Source organism: Meles meles, chromosome 17, assembly GCF_922984935.1.
Source record: "Meles meles chromosome 17, mMelMel3.1 paternal haplotype, whole genome shotgun sequence".
Classification (NCBI taxonomy): domain Eukaryota; kingdom Metazoa; phylum Chordata; class Mammalia; order Carnivora; family Mustelidae; genus Meles; species Meles meles.
Window position 1 is genome coordinate 65119181 of NC_060082.1, and position 15885 is coordinate 65135065.

Here is a 15885-nt window from a genome sequence, read left to right on the forward strand (position 1 = left end):
GTCGTGCCTGACAGGGCTGCGGTGCCACGGGGCCCTTGCCTAAATGGGGGAGTGTTGGGGTCCCGTGTCTTTGGGTTCATTTCCCATTTTTCTGCTCTGTCAGCCCTGCCTTTCCTCTTCTGTTTCCTTTTTTGTATTCTGTGCCCCTGCCTACCTCTCCGGGTCTCTCTCAGCTTCTGCTTTTTCTTTTTTTTTTTCTGTTTGTCTTCCTCTCCCTGTCTTTCCATCTCTGTGCCTCTGTTTCCTCTGTCTCTCTGTCCGTCAGTGAACATTGCCCCAGACACACAGACACCCGCCTCCGCCACGGGACGGCTCCTGGGCAGGGCAGGGGTGCCCCTTGGAATGCGAGTGTTCCAAGTTCTGCCCTCTGACCTGTGACTGGGACGGGGAAGGGAGCGGTGGCAGGACCTTCGCACCAGTGCTCAGAGGCCAGGCCGTCTGGTGGCTGCCGTGCGGCCAGCAGCCCTTCGGAGGGCCCCGATTTGGAGGCTGCAGGAAGAGACAGTGTCCAGGGTCCACGGCGCCTTCCTCTCCACCAGATACAGCACAGATTCTTTCCAGAAAGGAGCAGCTGCCAGCCAAGCCCGGCTTTCCCTCACAGGACCCGAGGGGTGGCCTTCGTGGGCCCAGGCAGCTCTGTGCAACTCCGTACACGCAGACCCGGTGAAATGCTTCGGGTCTTCCTGTAGCTGCAGCGTCTGTCTTAGGTGCTTTCCCGCTGTCGCCTCTCTTTGCTCAGCGCAGCCTCAACACTCAGGTGTGGCTGCTTGTCCGGGTCATTTCCTCGGGAGGGCTCCTGTGCCACGTAAAACCTAGACGAAACACGGGGGAGGGGGGCTTCCTCTTCACCCTTCCATCAGTTAACTCCGGAGCAGACAAACACCCTAAGGCCAGGAAGGTAAAATTTTGCCTCCTCCACACCTCCTTGCCCTTCCAACCTGCAAGGGTCACTGGTTTTCTCACACAGGCGCGGAGAGCGGTAGAGGGAGAGAGGCAGGTGGAGGGCCAGCCCCGGACAGGGGAGGACGAGGGCGAGGAGGTCCCCACTCTCCCATCCCTGCGGGGTGCTGACCCCGGATTCCCAGCTGGTCTCGGCCCAGGCCTAGGCTAGGGACGTTGTTGCTCTTGGCTGCTCTCTAGTGGTCACCCGTGAGCATCGCACCATGAAATTCCAAGTCCTGTGGAAGATGGTCCTTTCTATCTCCCTGGCCGTTGTGCTTTCCTCTCCCGCCTCTTGGCCACTGGGTTGGGGGCCTAGAGTCTTAATGCTTCGCTGCTGCGTCTGGATTCCTTGATGTTTTCAAGCCCTTCCTGCAAGCTCAGGTCGGTGTCTGTGCTCCCCTCGTGCTTCCCCCCCACAGTGGAAACACCTGCCAGATCGAATGCGGAAGCCCATTGCTCTGGAACCCTTCCCCGCTGCTCCCTGCCCAACCCTCCTCTCCCTCCCACCCCCTTGCAGGGCGGCTGTGCACCTGTGCGGTCTGCGCACCCAATCATATAGGTGACATCGGACTCACCCCTCTTCCTATCTACGCTACCCACAGGAAACCCCCCTAAGCAGGTGTCTACCCCCTGACACGATGGCCAGCTGATGGTGGTTCACAGAGCAGAGCTGTCCCCACAATGGGGCGTCCCCACAATGGGGCTGTGACAAGTGCTTAGGAACGCCGCCCTGGGTACTTCTCAGGTGAGAAACCCCTCATCCACGCAGGAGTTCCCTCCCTCTGTCTCCTTGCACTGCTGACCGCACCCGCACCTCTAAGCTCGGGAACCCTCGGGGTCCCCCAGTGTGAGGGGTGTCACCCAAGAGCCAGTCACAGTTGATTTCGGAGAGGGGGAGGGGATAGGAGGACGACAACAGGAAATTCCACAGGTGTGGGAATTTACGTGAGAGACATAAGGGATCCAGGGCCGTATGGGACAGGGTCAGCGGCTCCAGGAGCTAGGATCGGCTCCAGACACAGGCTGAACAGCAGGCCCTGAAGTCCTCAGGGCCTGTCTCTCAAGAGGATTGTATGTGTTTGTTTTCACTTTTTGATGATTGTAACCTTTGTTCTTAGGGCCAGTGCCTTCGAGCTTGGGTGAGCCAGCAATGCTCATTTATTATTTATTTCGTTCGCTGTCTATGGAAGAGTGATGATGTTCCAGGCCCAGGGCTCTGCTAAGGAGATAGGAAACGGCTTTTTATGTACACTCAATGTCATACTAGAACCACTGTGGGTGTCTTTTCAATGGAAAAGCAAAAATTGAGTACCTTAGATAAGACATCTGGAACTTGAAACAAAATAGGCAAATTCATATCCTTCTTGGATGAAATCAGAAAAGTGGCAGAGGCATGAGGATATCTGAAGTAATCAAAACAAAGCAAGTTAGAACCACAGTCTCTGGTTTGAAGAGCAAGCCCTTGGCTGGTTCAGAGATGTAGGGGTCAAAACAGACAACCCCAAGATGTACCACTCTGGCCTGCAGATTATTTTGAACCGAAAACCATCACGGCCCAAAAGACTTGGGAAGAAATGCTGACCTTCCCCTTAACTGCCCCGAAGAGTTTAGATAGAGGACCTGTTCCCGGAAGAGAGCTATCACCAGAGATTATTTACTAGTACTATTTACTACTAAGTTACTATCACCTAGGTAAGGTAGCCCAGGAGGCATTTAACAAAGTCTGCTGAAATTCATCTCTGGGTCCCATTGTTTCTCCGTGGCCCAGCAAACATTTGTTTACCAAACATTTACTCTTTCCTTTCTTCCTGTGAATTGTTTTCCTTCCCTTTGACTCCCCAACCCCTTCTCCTTACTTAGTTCAGGATGACATATATAGTCATTTGGTGTGACTGCCTTTGGAATCTCACATGGGTTCCTTATGTACAAAATTAAATTCGATCTTCCCTTATTAATGTGTCTCAGGTCGATTTCATTCTCAGACCAGGCAGAAGAAACTTGAGGGGCAGAGGAAAGTTTCTCCTTGCCCAAAGAGAGAACTCAGGGGACACCCGGGGAGCTGTTTCTCACCCCAGTCCTGAAGGGCACAGACCATTTGGCAGCTTCCAAAGGATGGCTTTGCCCTCGTAAGTCACTCTAGCTTTTCTGTCCTTTTGTTATGAACTAACCAATGAAGTGAGAGATGGTGTACAAAGGCAGGAAAAAGTTGTTCGTAAGAGCAGATGTGTAATGGGTGAAATGCAACCAGATCGCCTTGGAAGAGCTGCGTGTGTGGAAGTTGTTCATATTTAATGAGCGCAGGGTTCTCCCATGCCTGGTCTGCTTTCTTGGAGTCCGTGTCCTTGGGCACTGCGTCTCCTCATTTCTTCCCATCGAACAGATTCTTCTTCCAACCACTCTGGAACATTCTTTCTTTCTAGTCAGGGGGTGGAGCGGTGACACTGCGGGACCCTATCGGTTTTCCTCACAGGGTGTGACCTGCCTCGCGGCTGTTGTTTCATTTTATTCCAATATCAGAGGCCAAGGCAGGCAGGGGGCCCGGTCGTCCTAAACTGCTTGTGTGTACGACACTGTGCACGCCCCCGGCATTCCAGAAATGGAAACTCCCATGCCAGGAACACCTCTCCGCTCTAACGAGGAAAGAGGTCGTTGTTCATTGTTCATTTATAACTTAGGCACGTGAAAGGAGTTTGGTATTCCCCAGGCATTCGCAGTTTCACTTCTGCTCACCGTTTCCCAGAGCCCTGGTGGAGCAGGGGCGGCGGGTCTGACCCGGCCCCTTCACTGCCTTTGTCTTAGACCTGTGAACGGCCTGCCTGGGACTGGACATCCAAATGCTGACCTAGGGAGACCAGAGGCCACTCTCGAGCTGCCTGAGCACTCAGTGATCTGCGATCAACAGGGCCTCAGTGTGACCTGGGGGCTTCCGAGCCCGAGGATGAGTGTGGCTTCCATGTGGCAAGACCGTCTTCTCCGAAGGCAGGAGGTCTGTGGAGGCCCCGGTGTTCTGAGCCGGGCCTCACTCCTCCAGCCTGTACGCGTGTTTCTGGGGGACTCTGAGTACATTTCACTGAAAGTGTCTTTCTCTTTTTCAGGCTGTTCTGCGTTAGAACTGCTTGTCCGAAACTAGGAAATACTTAAAGCACATTTATCACTCTCTTACTGGGGCCTGAAGAGAAGGTTTTGCCAAAAACAAACAGCCTGGAACCCAGAGTGTTAGCCCTGGGTGAAGAGTTTCTAATCTTTAAGAACTGTTGATACTTAAACAAACCATCCTTTCAAAGGGCTTTGCATTCCGGTGTTGTCTCCCTGAAAGCTCCAGGCACCATCCGGGGCGTCCGTGGGGCCAGGGTCTGTGAGGTAGACAAGTGCTGTTTCTCTGAGATCGCCGCCCAAGTACGTTCAGAAAGGAGCAGCGCTTCACTGACCCTGACGTCATTTCTCCTTAGGACCAGCTCAAGGTTAGCTGGGAAACTACCCCGTCCCTTCAGACTGTCAGTAGTCTGTCCCTTCTGATATTCCAAAACCTGGCTGTGTTCTGGGGCTGCCCTGCCGTGTTCGGGGGCTGCCTTCTTCCGTCCTGTTCCCTTTCTGTTCCCCCTCCCTACGCCCGACCCCACTGTCCGGGAACGGGAGAGCCGTGCCCGGTGATGCTTTCCTCCTGGCTGCAGGGGCAGATCTGACGGGAACAGGGCTGGGCTGGGATAGTGAGCTCTTACCCTAGTTACACGGCCAACACTGGCCATTTCACATTAGCTAGAGTTCAGCTACGAAGTAAAGTAAAAGCAGCAGAAAAGAGCAGTCAGCACTTGAGAGGGCTCTAAAATGCACACAGCTGCCTGGCTGCTTACAGGGAACGTGGCTTTGAAAAGGAGCAGCCAGTAAGCATCCACGATGTCCAAGAGGGGACAGTGTCCCTCTCGGAGAGTCGCTCCTCTGTGGGCAGGAGGGTATGTGTCTCCCTAGTCCCTTCTGGTTTCTCCCATTCGCCCCTGCATCCCCTCACATTCCCCTTCCATTTCCCCGCCCCAGAGCAGGGCGTATGAGCACAGGCAGGGCCCGAATGTGGAGGAAGAGTGAGGAAGCCCGGCTAGTGCTGGTGTCAGCGCTAAATGTTGCGAACACACGAACTCCTCCAGTTTGAAACAGAGAATCCCGCCCCATAGCTGTCTGTCTGGAAGCGGAAGGACTGGTGAGATGGGAGGAGATGGCTTCACAGGGATGTTGGGCCAGTCGCGACTCTCCCAGCTTTGGTGGTTAAAATTAGAGGAGACAAAGTAAGATGCCGAGGACAACAGAAGCGTTGGATAGGCAGCATCCAGGGGCAAGATGTCTGTACTGTTGAGCGATGGCTGGAGAGAGGAAGGTTAATGGAGATTGCATCCCCCCCGCCAAGCCTATGCTCAGGGCCCACTCTGGTCTGAGAAACCCAGGCCACTTCTGGTTTTTGAACCCTCATCTTGGGTCTCTCCCCTGACCGCATCTGCCCCTCGGATAACCGACCCCCAGAAATCATCTTCCCTGAGGTCTTTCTTGCAACCTTTGCCCTCAGGGGCTGAGCTGTTACCTTTTGGGGAGGCTGAGCACTAACGGCTTGTTCACGAGGCTGGCCTCACTCAGCCAAGGAATCTTGCCAAATTTGGGAACAGAAACCTGGAGAGAAACGGAGAGAGAGCATTTTGCAGAATTTGTTGCATTTGAGCACTGCCATCAAAACAAGGACCCAAGGGAGCTCACGCAAGCTACCTAAGAGCCAGCGCCCTACAGGATGTGTTTATGATCTGAGCCTTCTGAGCCCCCGTGAAGTGTCCAAGGGCGAACAGTGCTCTCTGCACGCGGCGGACGGGGAGGTCGGAGCCCGCGCGCGGCGCTGCGCCGAGTCACGCCGCCGGTGCGCGGACCAGGTTTGCCCACTTCGGGGCGCGCCGCGTCTCGGGCTCCACCGCGTGCGTCCCGTTGCGGCTGCGTCCCTGCCGTCCGCTCGGGCCTCCGTGAGGTCGGGGGGACGCGAGCGACCTCCCCCCGGCCTCAGACTCTGCTGCCGCAGGCCCTCCACCCCTTCTGGGCAGCAAAGGGCAGAACCGCGCTCTGGAGCCGCAGGCGACTGGGCGTTCGGCTCCGTCCTCCGGGGAGCTGTCACCCTTGTGCGGTCGGTGCCCCGGGGGAGCAGGGGTTCTCGTGTCTTCCGGTCCCTGCGGAGTCGGGAGCCCCCAGACGGCCTCTGCGGGCACTCCCCGAGGATGTGCGCGGGGACTTCACGGTCGCATGGAGCCCCCAGCTGAGCGCCTGACGGGGCACGGGAGCCCAGGGGAGTAGGTTTCACGATCAGTCCGGGACAGCCCAGGCCCCTTCCCAAGCCACATCCCGTCCTTCTGTCGCGCGCGCGCTTTTCCCTGGGCTCTGAAGGGGCGTCCGCCCCGGGGGAGCCGCGAGGTCTCCGAGCCGCCGGGAGGGGGCAGCAGCGAGCGAGCAGCTCCGCCGGCCGCGCGGGGGCGCTCTGGCCGCGGAGGTGGTGGCGGACCCGGAAGTGCTCGGCCGCCGCCGCGACCCCGGCGCCCCGGATGGGGAAGGAGGTGGCAACCGCCCTCCGCGAGCCGCGCAGCTCCAGGAAGTGCGGGCTGGTGGATCCGGGGCGGGAGCCGGTGTCTCCGGGCCGCTGTCTCCTCCGCCGGCCCCCAGGCTGGTGAGTGAGGGGCGGCGGCGGGCGGGGCAGGCTCGGGAGCGTGCGTGGGGCGCCCCGGGACCCCGGCCGGACCCCGCGGCGCGGCGTTGCGCTTTTCGGCTGCGCGGCCCGGGCGGCGGCCGGGGGGTCCCGGGGAGGGTCTCCCGGTGCAGCAGAACCTGTCGCGGTCTCCGTGGAGACATGGGGTCGGGCAGGAGGAGTTTCCTTCGCCGACGCGCTGGCCGACCCCGGCGTTTCTGACCCCGCAGGTTTTCACTGCGCAGAAGGGGCCGTTGTGTTCGCGCCTCGAGAGTCCCCTTTGCAGCAGAGTGTGACTCGGAAGGCCGGTAAGCCCGGTCCTGGGTGAAGAGTCTGGTGGTTCCGAGTCCTTGCTTTCGGCCGGTAAACCTGAGCTCGGGCCTGGCTGTGTTGTGCGGTTTACTGTGGTCTCCAGGCTGCCGCCTTTCCTCCTTTTTTAATGATGGATGCCTTGAGATCTCAGTAAACAGAAGCTCCGGATCCTGTGCCTAGAAATGTGCATTATTACAGCTGAAGGACACAGTGACAGCGAGGGTTTGGGGTGCTCTGAAGCCCACCGCAGGCCTCCGGGGTTTGTGAACCCCGAGGTAACTGGTTTAGAGGCAGACGTATTGCGAGGCCGAGGCTTTGGGGTCAGACTTGGGTTTGAATTTGGCTCGGTTGTTCACCACGGTTGATTGGGTCTGAGGTTACCTGAGCAGTTTGAACCTCAGGTGTGTGCGTTTTTACTCAGTAGGAGGCATTTTGCTAATTACAGGGGAGCCAATGCTAACCTGGGAGGTGGGGATTGAGTGGCGGGAGCCCAGAAGGCACTCGGTAATAAGAGCTAACAGACGGCCGTCGTGTGCTTGGGGTTATAACTTCGAGTCTGAGACGAAATGTCAATGTCCATGGTTATGAAGGGGCCACCGCATGTGTTTTGCTCCAACTTTTAATAAACCAGGTGGTTTGATTTTAACTCTGTCCTTCCCTTGACCTTTCACAGCTGTCGTAGGTTCATAGTCCTTCTTTTTCTAGGAACTTGGCTCAGAGAACGAGCTCATCTACTGTAGGCCTGGCCTGGGTTGCTGCGTTTGAAACTCGGAACGACATCAGCCACAGCACGGCATGGAATTTCCAGAAAGGTCTCATTTCAAAACTTCATAGAGAACAAGAGCCCCCTGGACTCGTGCGAGGGAGGTTGCACCCGCCTGCGTCTTTGGGAGAGGACCATGCACGCCCAGCCTGTAACGACCGTGAAGGAGGCCAAGTGGCAGAAGGTCCTGTATGAGCGCCAGCCCTTTCCTGATAACTACGTGGACCGGCGTTTCTTGGAGGAGCTCCGGAAGAACATCTACGCCCGGAAGTACCAGTACTGGGCTGTGGTATTCGAGTCCAGCGTGCTGGTCCAGCAGCTGTGTAGTGTCTGCGTTTTCGTTGTTATCTGGTGGTATTTGGATGAGGGTCTTCTGGCCCCCCAGTGGCTTTTTGGGACTGGCCTGGCTTCGTCACTGATTGGCTACGTTTTGTTTGATCTCGTGGACGGGGGTGAAGGACGGAAGAAGAGTGGGAGGACGCGGTGGGCTGACCTGAAGAGCGCCCTCGTTTTCGTCACTTTCACGTACGGTTTCTCGCCGGTGCTGAAGACCCTGACGGAGTCCGTCAGCACCGACACCATCTATGCCATGTCGGTCTTTATGCTCTTAGGCCACCTCATTTTCTTTGACTACGGGGCCAACGCCGCCATCGTGTCCAGCACGCTGTCCTTGAACATGGCCATCTTTGCTTCCGTCTGCCTCGCGTCCCGCCTGCCCCGGTCCCTGCATGCCTTCATCATGGTGACGTTTGCCATCCAGATTTTTGCCCTGTGGCCCATGTTACAGAAGAAACTGAAGGCGTGCACTCCCCGCAGCTACGTGGGAGTGACGCTGCTCTTCGCGTTTTCAGCCTTGGGCGGCCTCCTGTCCATCAGTGCTGTGGGAGCCATCCTCTTCGCCCTTCTGCTGGTTTCCATCTCCTGTCTCTGCCCTTTCTACCTCATTCGCCTGCAGCTTTTCAAAGAAAACATTCATGGGCCTTGGGATGAGGCTGAAATCAAAGAAGACTTGTCCCGGTTTCTCAGCTAAGTTAGAGACTCCCATTCCGTTAGGAAGGCAGGCTTCTAGACTGGCCTCCCAGCTAGTGTAGGATTTGAGGGCGGAGTCCCATTCTGGAAGCAACGTACCCATGCGGGTCGGGGAGTGGAGATCAAAAGAAAAACCTGTAACCAAAGGCATGGGTGGTGAAGGTGCTTGTCCTTTCTGTTATTTGGTGGATGACGAAGCTTCCTGGGACCCTCTTGAATTCTTGCCTCTCACTCACTGTAACAAATGAAGTCATGTGGTTTCTATTTATTAAAAAAAAAATAACACACCCATTAAGTTGTCTCACGATTTTTCTGTAAGCTGGAGGCTGACGGAAGGGGCGTGGAGAGTGAAGAGAAAACGAAAACATGTGGGTTTATGTGTAAAGTCACGTCTACCTTTATTTATGTAGAGCTCAAGTGTGAGAATCCTGGCTGCTGTGCTCTGTTACTGGCTAAGTTCACAGAATTGTCACTTCACCCTAACTCCGAGCTTCTCCTCAGCCCTCAGGGAGGCGTGGACAGGCTAACTGCAAGGGAGAGTGTGAGGTGTCACGTAATCATAATCATCACGTAACACGTAATCAGATTATGTCACGGTACATAATCAGAGTGCCGGGCGTTCAGACGGGCTGACGGAGGTGGGAACTTTTCACTGGAGGAGGTGGCCTCTGAGCTTGGTCTTGGAGGTGAGACTGGGATTTAGGTAGAAGGTGGTTTTAGGGCAAGGTGGCAAAGGCCTTTAGGAACCAGGTAATACGAACAAGAGAAGCGAGCAGACTTTGTGTGGCGAATGGCAGCTGAGCGTGGAGCGGAGCACGCCCTGGCCAGCGAGGGCAGCCACCGCTCCAGCTGAGGGTTTCTGGCCAGCATGTAGGCCTGGCTGCAGGTCCGTCGAATTCTGCGTAAAATCCTAAATGAAATCTCAGTAGCTGCAAATGGGATTTTTCATGTGGAATCTGACGTGTAAATTCTGTCAAATTTAAATCCTGACAGAAGCAACGTTCGGACGCAGCCTCTGGCTACCGTTGTGCCACATCGGTTCTTCGGGCCGCACGAAGGTAGGGAAGTATTTCACGGGGGCTTAGGGTTATGGGGACTGGAGGAAAAGTTGGAACGGGAGGTTCGAGTGACAGGAATTTGGGCTTCATACTGCAGGTCATTGGGAGCAGTCCAGCTTATGTAGGAGGGAGATGATTAGATCATGGGCTAATTATGCAACTGCTCTGTGTCTCGTTTTTTACCTGTAAAGTGGGAATGGACGTATTACCTCTAGGACTGCGGTAACTGAGATCGAGGCAAAACGCTCCAGGAACACTGACGCTGCAGTCACAGCACACTGCCGTCACGTCACACTGCTGTCACGTCAGCGCTTCCTGTTACCAAGTTGACCTGTAGGAGGACTTGAAGAGGATAAAGTAGAAAAAGCATGAGGCGCCTCCCAGAGTAGGTGGTATCTCCTGAAATAAGTCACGGGGGGCAGGTCCCTGAGCCATCTCACTAGAGATTAGCTTCAAGTCAGAAATTTCATCCGAGTTGTCGTCTTCCGAAAGAGTTCCGCTTTCTTCTCTGAACATCGATTTCTCAGAGTCTTGTCTTCAGGGTTGGGAACCAGTGTCTTCAGTTCTCTTACCTCACATCACTCTTTTTCCCATTTGAATTTGGACTGAGGAATATAGTGTTTCATCAGGATGGGTCGTTTTCCCTAAGGCACGTTAGATTTTTTTTTCACAGTCCCAAGGACACTGGCTCACGGGGAGAGATGGATCTCGGAAAGTGACTTGAACTCGGGGCATCCATCTACTGCCTGTTTTGGGTGTGGCCTTTTTCGAAAAGGGATATAAGATCCCTACTGAACACACGTTTATGCATATATATATATAAATAAAATTCTGGCCACAGTCTTGAGGCCGAACTACAAGGCTGAGCCTGGGGACCTCTGTGGCAGTGGTGAAGAGTGTCTGGACGAAGGGTGGTGACGACGGTGAGTGCGGAGATGAGGGGTCTGGTGCCAGAGATTCTCTGAGATCTTGGGAGACTCGTGTTGGGAAATGGAAGGGACTAGAGGATGAGTGGGGCCTCTTAAGCAGATTTCTGTTTTATTCGTTATTCCATGAAAAAGAAGTGAGAACAGGTTTGGAGGTGACGAAGATAAAATAAGAGTGGGACACATGAAGGTTGAGGTGCCTGAGGTGGGACGCTCAGGCTAAGGTGTTGCACATACATCTGGAAGACGTTGGCTCCACATTCTGGGCATATTCTAGAAGGGTATCGAGATCCAAACAATCTAGTGCTTGTGTAGTTGGAATTCTTTGTACAGAATTGGTTGCCCCATAACCAGGCTATAGAGGAATTAGAGATGGGTCACAGAAGGAGAATTAAAAAATCAAAATGGTAAAGGGAAAGAATGCCCTATGAAAACAGATTAGAGAATTGAACACCACGGCCTGGAAGGAAGGCTCAACAGAGATACAGTCATCACCTCTAACACTGACAAGGGTCAAGGTGAATATTGATTTGTTCACCGAATCATGAGTGGGAGAGGACTCCCTTTGGAATTCGAGCAGCATTTCACAAATGAAAGTATAATTTTGTGCACCTTCTGCATGTAGCTCCAAGAAGTTCCCCAGACCAAGAACATAAATGGATTCCAAAAAGATTTGGGGAAAAAATACAAATAAGGCATAAATATTTTGTAAGAAAATGTTAAGAAGTCCCAAGCCCATACACGGTACTCCCCAAGGGACGATGAGGCTCACTTAGGCACGCCGCTTGGGGTTGCTGCAGGCCTGGATGACGACGGGCATGACCTGGTGTGACTGTCGTTGGGAAAGCTACTCATCACTAAAGAACAGTGATGCAGCCAGTCTCTTAAATTCAAGCTACATTGGAAGAGTGCAAGCAGAACATTAAGGACTTAGATTTTTGGAGGATATTATGGTGTGTGGGGGAAGGGAAAGGAAAGGGGAAGGCGTTGCAGTAGCCTTGGAATTAAAATCCCAAAGCAAATGCTTGCTTGCATAGGAAACCGTTAGCCCTCCCTTCTCTGCACCCCAGCTCTGCTTCCCGTCAACCTTCTGGTCCATAGGTAAGGCTGGATGGAGGGTGGTGCTGGCAAGTGAGAGCAAAGAGCGGGGAATTGAGGCAGCTTTGCCTGTCCCTCCGACACGGCACCATTGTGGTTGGGACAGAAGGGATCAGGCAGAGGCAGAGCTTTAGGGCAGCGGCTGTGCCTTGTTTTGTGGGCATGAAGTGGCTTACAGAGAGGACCGGCAGGTAGCTAGAAGGCTGTGTGGGGATCTGAGGAAAGCAGCACGTTGGTTCTTTGCAATGACCAACTTGGTGTCCGGATTATGCCTCTGTACCATGGCAGGGCTGGAAACTTTTGAGGGAGCCTGTGGGCAGCTGGCTTCGACTGTGGATTTAAGAATCCATGCGGAGCGCGTTCATGGAGGCATGGAGCCATTCTACATCTAATCCAAAGGCTCGAGATCAAGGCAAAGAAGAGCCAGCAGAGGGCATCAGTCACACAATTTTACACTATTTCAAACCCCTGGATGCCGGGAAACCCGGCTGGGACACAGTGCCATCCTGTGGAACTCACTGATACTCCTTTTTGTAATGAAAGTCAATAGTCTTGGAATTCTTGATGAATTGTGGTTTGAGAAATAACTACATCGTTTGAGGTACCCCAAAATTCAGGAAATAAATAGCATGCTGGGATTTGATAAATGACAATGGCTACATTTTCAAGCACCCAGTGTGTATCAGGCACTGCGTTAGGCACTTTATATGCCTTATCTTATTTACATCTCGTAACAGTCTTGCAATACAGGTATTATTTTCATTTTACAGTTGAGGGGACTGAGACTTGTGGTGAGCCAGGAACGTGCCCGAGGCTGTATTGCCAGTTTGGGCTGATACTTTGCTTTTCTTTTTTTCTTTTTTTTTTTTTTTTAATTTATTTGACAGAGATCACAAGTAGGCAGAGAGGCAGGCAGAGAGAGAGAGAAGGAAGCAGGCTCCCCGCCAAGCAGAGAGCCCGATGCGGGGCTCGATCCCAGGACCCTGAGACCATGACCCGAGCCGAAGGCAGAGGCTTTAACCCACTGAGCCACCCAGGTGCCCCGATACTTTGCTTTTCTGACAGCTGAATGGCATCCAGGGCCAAAGGCTGACTAGTAGGCAGTTACTTTTAATCCTTTCTCCCATCCCTATCCCCTTTCTCCTTTATTCCTACCCCCAACATCTAGCAAGATGTTTCTTGTCCACCCATGTTGATCTCTACTTACTTTCTGCCATTCACATTGTATGACGTTTGGCCTCAGGAATGTATTCATTCAGCAGATACTCACTGGGCACTAACTCTATGACGGACACTGTTCCATGTGCTTGAGATAGATCTAGGAGCAAAGTGGACAAAGGTCCTCAGCCTAGTAGAGCTCGCCTTCTGCCGGAAGAGACAGACAACGACCCCAAGTAGAAGATAACAGATGCTGTGGGGGAAAAGGGGGAAGTATCAGCGGTGTTAAATAAGGGGTCGGGTGGTCTCGTAAGTAACATTTGACCGTGGATCATTCCGATTCCCAGGGGACGAACATTGCAGGCAGAGGGAAGAGCTGCTGTCCACGTGCTGGAGAAGACCCGGGGCTGCCCGCATGTTTGGGGAAGAGCAGGGAGGGGCTGACGCAGATGACCAAGGGGAACAAAAGACGAGGCCAGGGAGGTCATGTGGGGCTCTAGAGCACATACGGCACTGTGGGCTAGTGAGGGGACTCTGGCTTCTATCGGAGGTGGGAGCCACTGGAAGGGCTTGGAGAAAAAGAGGGACATGATTTGACGTACATTTTGGAAGGCACATTCTGGCTTTGCCGTGGGACAAGACCAGAGCAGAAAGCAGCATTAGGAAGCCCTTGGAGTCACCCAGGCAGGGATGATGGTGCTCAGAACAGAGTGATAGTGGAAGTGGCAAGACGAGTCACATTCAGATATCATTTGAAAGTTGAGTTAAGGGCTTTATGACTTATTAGATGTGGGGTATGTAAACAAGAGGAGAAGCATAAATGACTCCTAAGGGTTTTAGCCTGAGAGATTGAAAGAGAAAGAGATGTGATCAGTTGAGCTGGGAGCCAAGGCGACACGTTTGGAAATTTGGGGAAAAAAGTCGGTTGGCGGCATGTAGGGTATGAAATGTAGATATAAGGGCTGAAATGTTGGGTAGGGAGTTTGACGAGTTTGGATTTTAGGAGCAATGTATGGGGTGGAAATACACATCTGGCAATTGTTGGTCTATAAATGCTGTGAGACTGGATGAGGTCACTAAGGAGGTTGACAGGAACTGAGAAGAGAACCGAGAACTCCAGATTAAAAGTTCGGGGAGGGGCGCCTGGGTGGCTCAGTGGGTTAAAGCCTCTGCCTTCAGCTCAGGTCATGATCTCAGGGTCCTGGGATCGAGCCCCGCATCGGGCTCTCTGCTCAGCAGGGAGCCTGCTTCCCCCACCCCTGCCTGCCTCTCTGCCTACTTCTGATCCCTCTCTCCCTCTGTCAAATAAATAAAATCTTTAAAAAAAAAAAAGTTCGGGGAGAAGAACAAGCAAATCGATCTGGAAGTCGGAGTCCTGGGAATCGAGTACAGATGACTCAAGGGAGAGGAGATGATCAACTGTGATCAGACGGAAATCTGGTAAATCCAGGTGACGGAAGGACTGAGAACTCACATTGGATTTAGCAAGGAGGGAATCACTGGTGGTGTTGAGAAGAGCAGTTTGTGGCAGAGTCGGGGGATAAAAAACCTTTTTGGGGTGGGTTTAAGAGAAAAGGGGAATTGGAGCAGCAAGTACAGACAACGTTCTAGAAGTTTTGCTTCAAAGGGGGACCAGGAAACAGGATAGAACCTGAAAGGGGAGGTGAGGAGAAGAAACTTTGTTTTTTAAGATGGGAGAGAAGAGAGCACACGTGCATGCTGAGGGCAGTGACACCGTGGGAAGCGGTGGTCGATGAGAGGACAGTGAGAATGCTCTTGGGCATGTAAGAGGAGAGGGGTCTGGTGCACGAGTGGAGGGCCTGCCTTCGCCAGAGGACAGGACCGTTCCCTGTGGGAACTCTCACAGTGGAAGGCAGAGACGTAGATGCAAGTGCCGGTGAGAGGGTAGACGGTAAGTGGGTAGATGAGGTGATGGGGATTTGGGGACGTTCTTTTCCGATTGCTTCAGTTTTCCTGGGACGCGGGAGGCAGAGAACCAGCCGAGTGAGGACGAGGGAGGAGGTGTGGGGGTGGAGGCAGGAGACAGGACCCTGGGGCCGGGAATGAACGAGGGGCGGTTAGTGTAACTGCTCCGCAGAACTAAAGGCTCACTTGAACGTGGTCATCATGACTTGAAAGCAGAACTAATTCGTGTGTGTGTGTGTGTGTTCGTTCCAGGCCACGTGGGCGTACGCGGGTGCAAAGCAGCGGAGATGGAGAGTTGAATGTCCTCAGGGTGGCGAGGAGGTGCGGGAGACGAGTGTGTGCGCGGGCGTGACTGTCCTGACGGACATGGGGGGTTTGGAGGGTGAACCGTAGCGGGGCTGCAGGGCCGGAGGTCAGCGAGTGGGAGGTCCGCGCGGCTAGAGGCTTGGGCAGTGAAGAGCAGAGAGTAAGGACAGGACTGTCACTTCGGGAGTGAGTAGCTGAGGCAGAGGGAGGGCAACGATGGAGACATGATGACCGATGCGTGGGCTGGGGTGCTGGATGGGTAATTTACGTCTCTGAGAGCCCCACGAACTAAGACAGGAATAGTCCTGGGGAGGATGACAGGGAAGCAGCAGGTAAAATCATCAAGGAACGAGGGACTGTGAACTCGGGGTTGGTGGCTCGAAGGGACAGTGAGGGTAGAATGTGTATAGTCTGAGGCCCTGAGGTTCAAAGCTGCGGGTTTTAGGGCGGATGGAGGAAGAAGGTCTGAAAGCAGAAGCGAGGAGAGGAACGCCAGCCCCGCAGGCGCAGCGGTGTGAGGGCTGTGGGGCGCGCGCTGCCACCTGAGACGACTGCAGGGGGATTCGGGGTAGGGTTAGAGCAGAAACGTGAAGGACAGACCCGGACAGCAGGCTGAAGGTACTGGGGCTTCGGTGATGGTGGCAGGTAGAGCACAGAGGCCCGCGT

The 15885-nt window shown here is 54.0% G+C and overlaps 1 protein-coding gene across 7 annotated transcripts; it reads left to right on the forward strand.

The window, feature by feature from the left end:
• The first annotated feature begins 406 nt into the window (after nt 1-406).
• Nucleotides 407-9035, forward strand: PIGC (phosphatidylinositol glycan anchor biosynthesis class C). 7 transcript variants are annotated; one of them, XM_045982941.1, is made up of 8 exons: nt 407-757; nt 1545-1687; nt 2908-3068; nt 3742-3928; nt 4038-4403; nt 4975-5134; nt 6874-6951; nt 7661-9035. In XM_045982941.1, the coding sequence occupies exon 8, from the start codon at nt 7855-7857 to the stop codon at nt 8746-8748; it is 894 nt and encodes a 297-aa protein (XP_045838897.1). In that variant the 5' UTR covers nt 407-757; nt 1545-1687; nt 2908-3068; nt 3742-3928; nt 4038-4403; nt 4975-5134; nt 6874-6951; nt 7661-7854; the 3' UTR covers nt 8749-9035. The 7 variants fall into 7 exon arrangements, with proteins under 7 accessions (XP_045838897.1, XP_045838899.1, XP_045838898.1 ...); XM_045982943.1 differs by lacking the exons at nt 2908-3068; nt 3742-3928; nt 4038-4403; nt 4975-5134; nt 6874-6951; XM_045982940.1 differs by lacking the exons at nt 407-757; nt 1545-1687; nt 2908-3068; ... (1 more) ...; nt 4038-4403; nt 4975-5134 and adding an exon at nt 6518-6625.
• Nucleotides 9036-15885: the final 6850 nt, after the last annotated feature.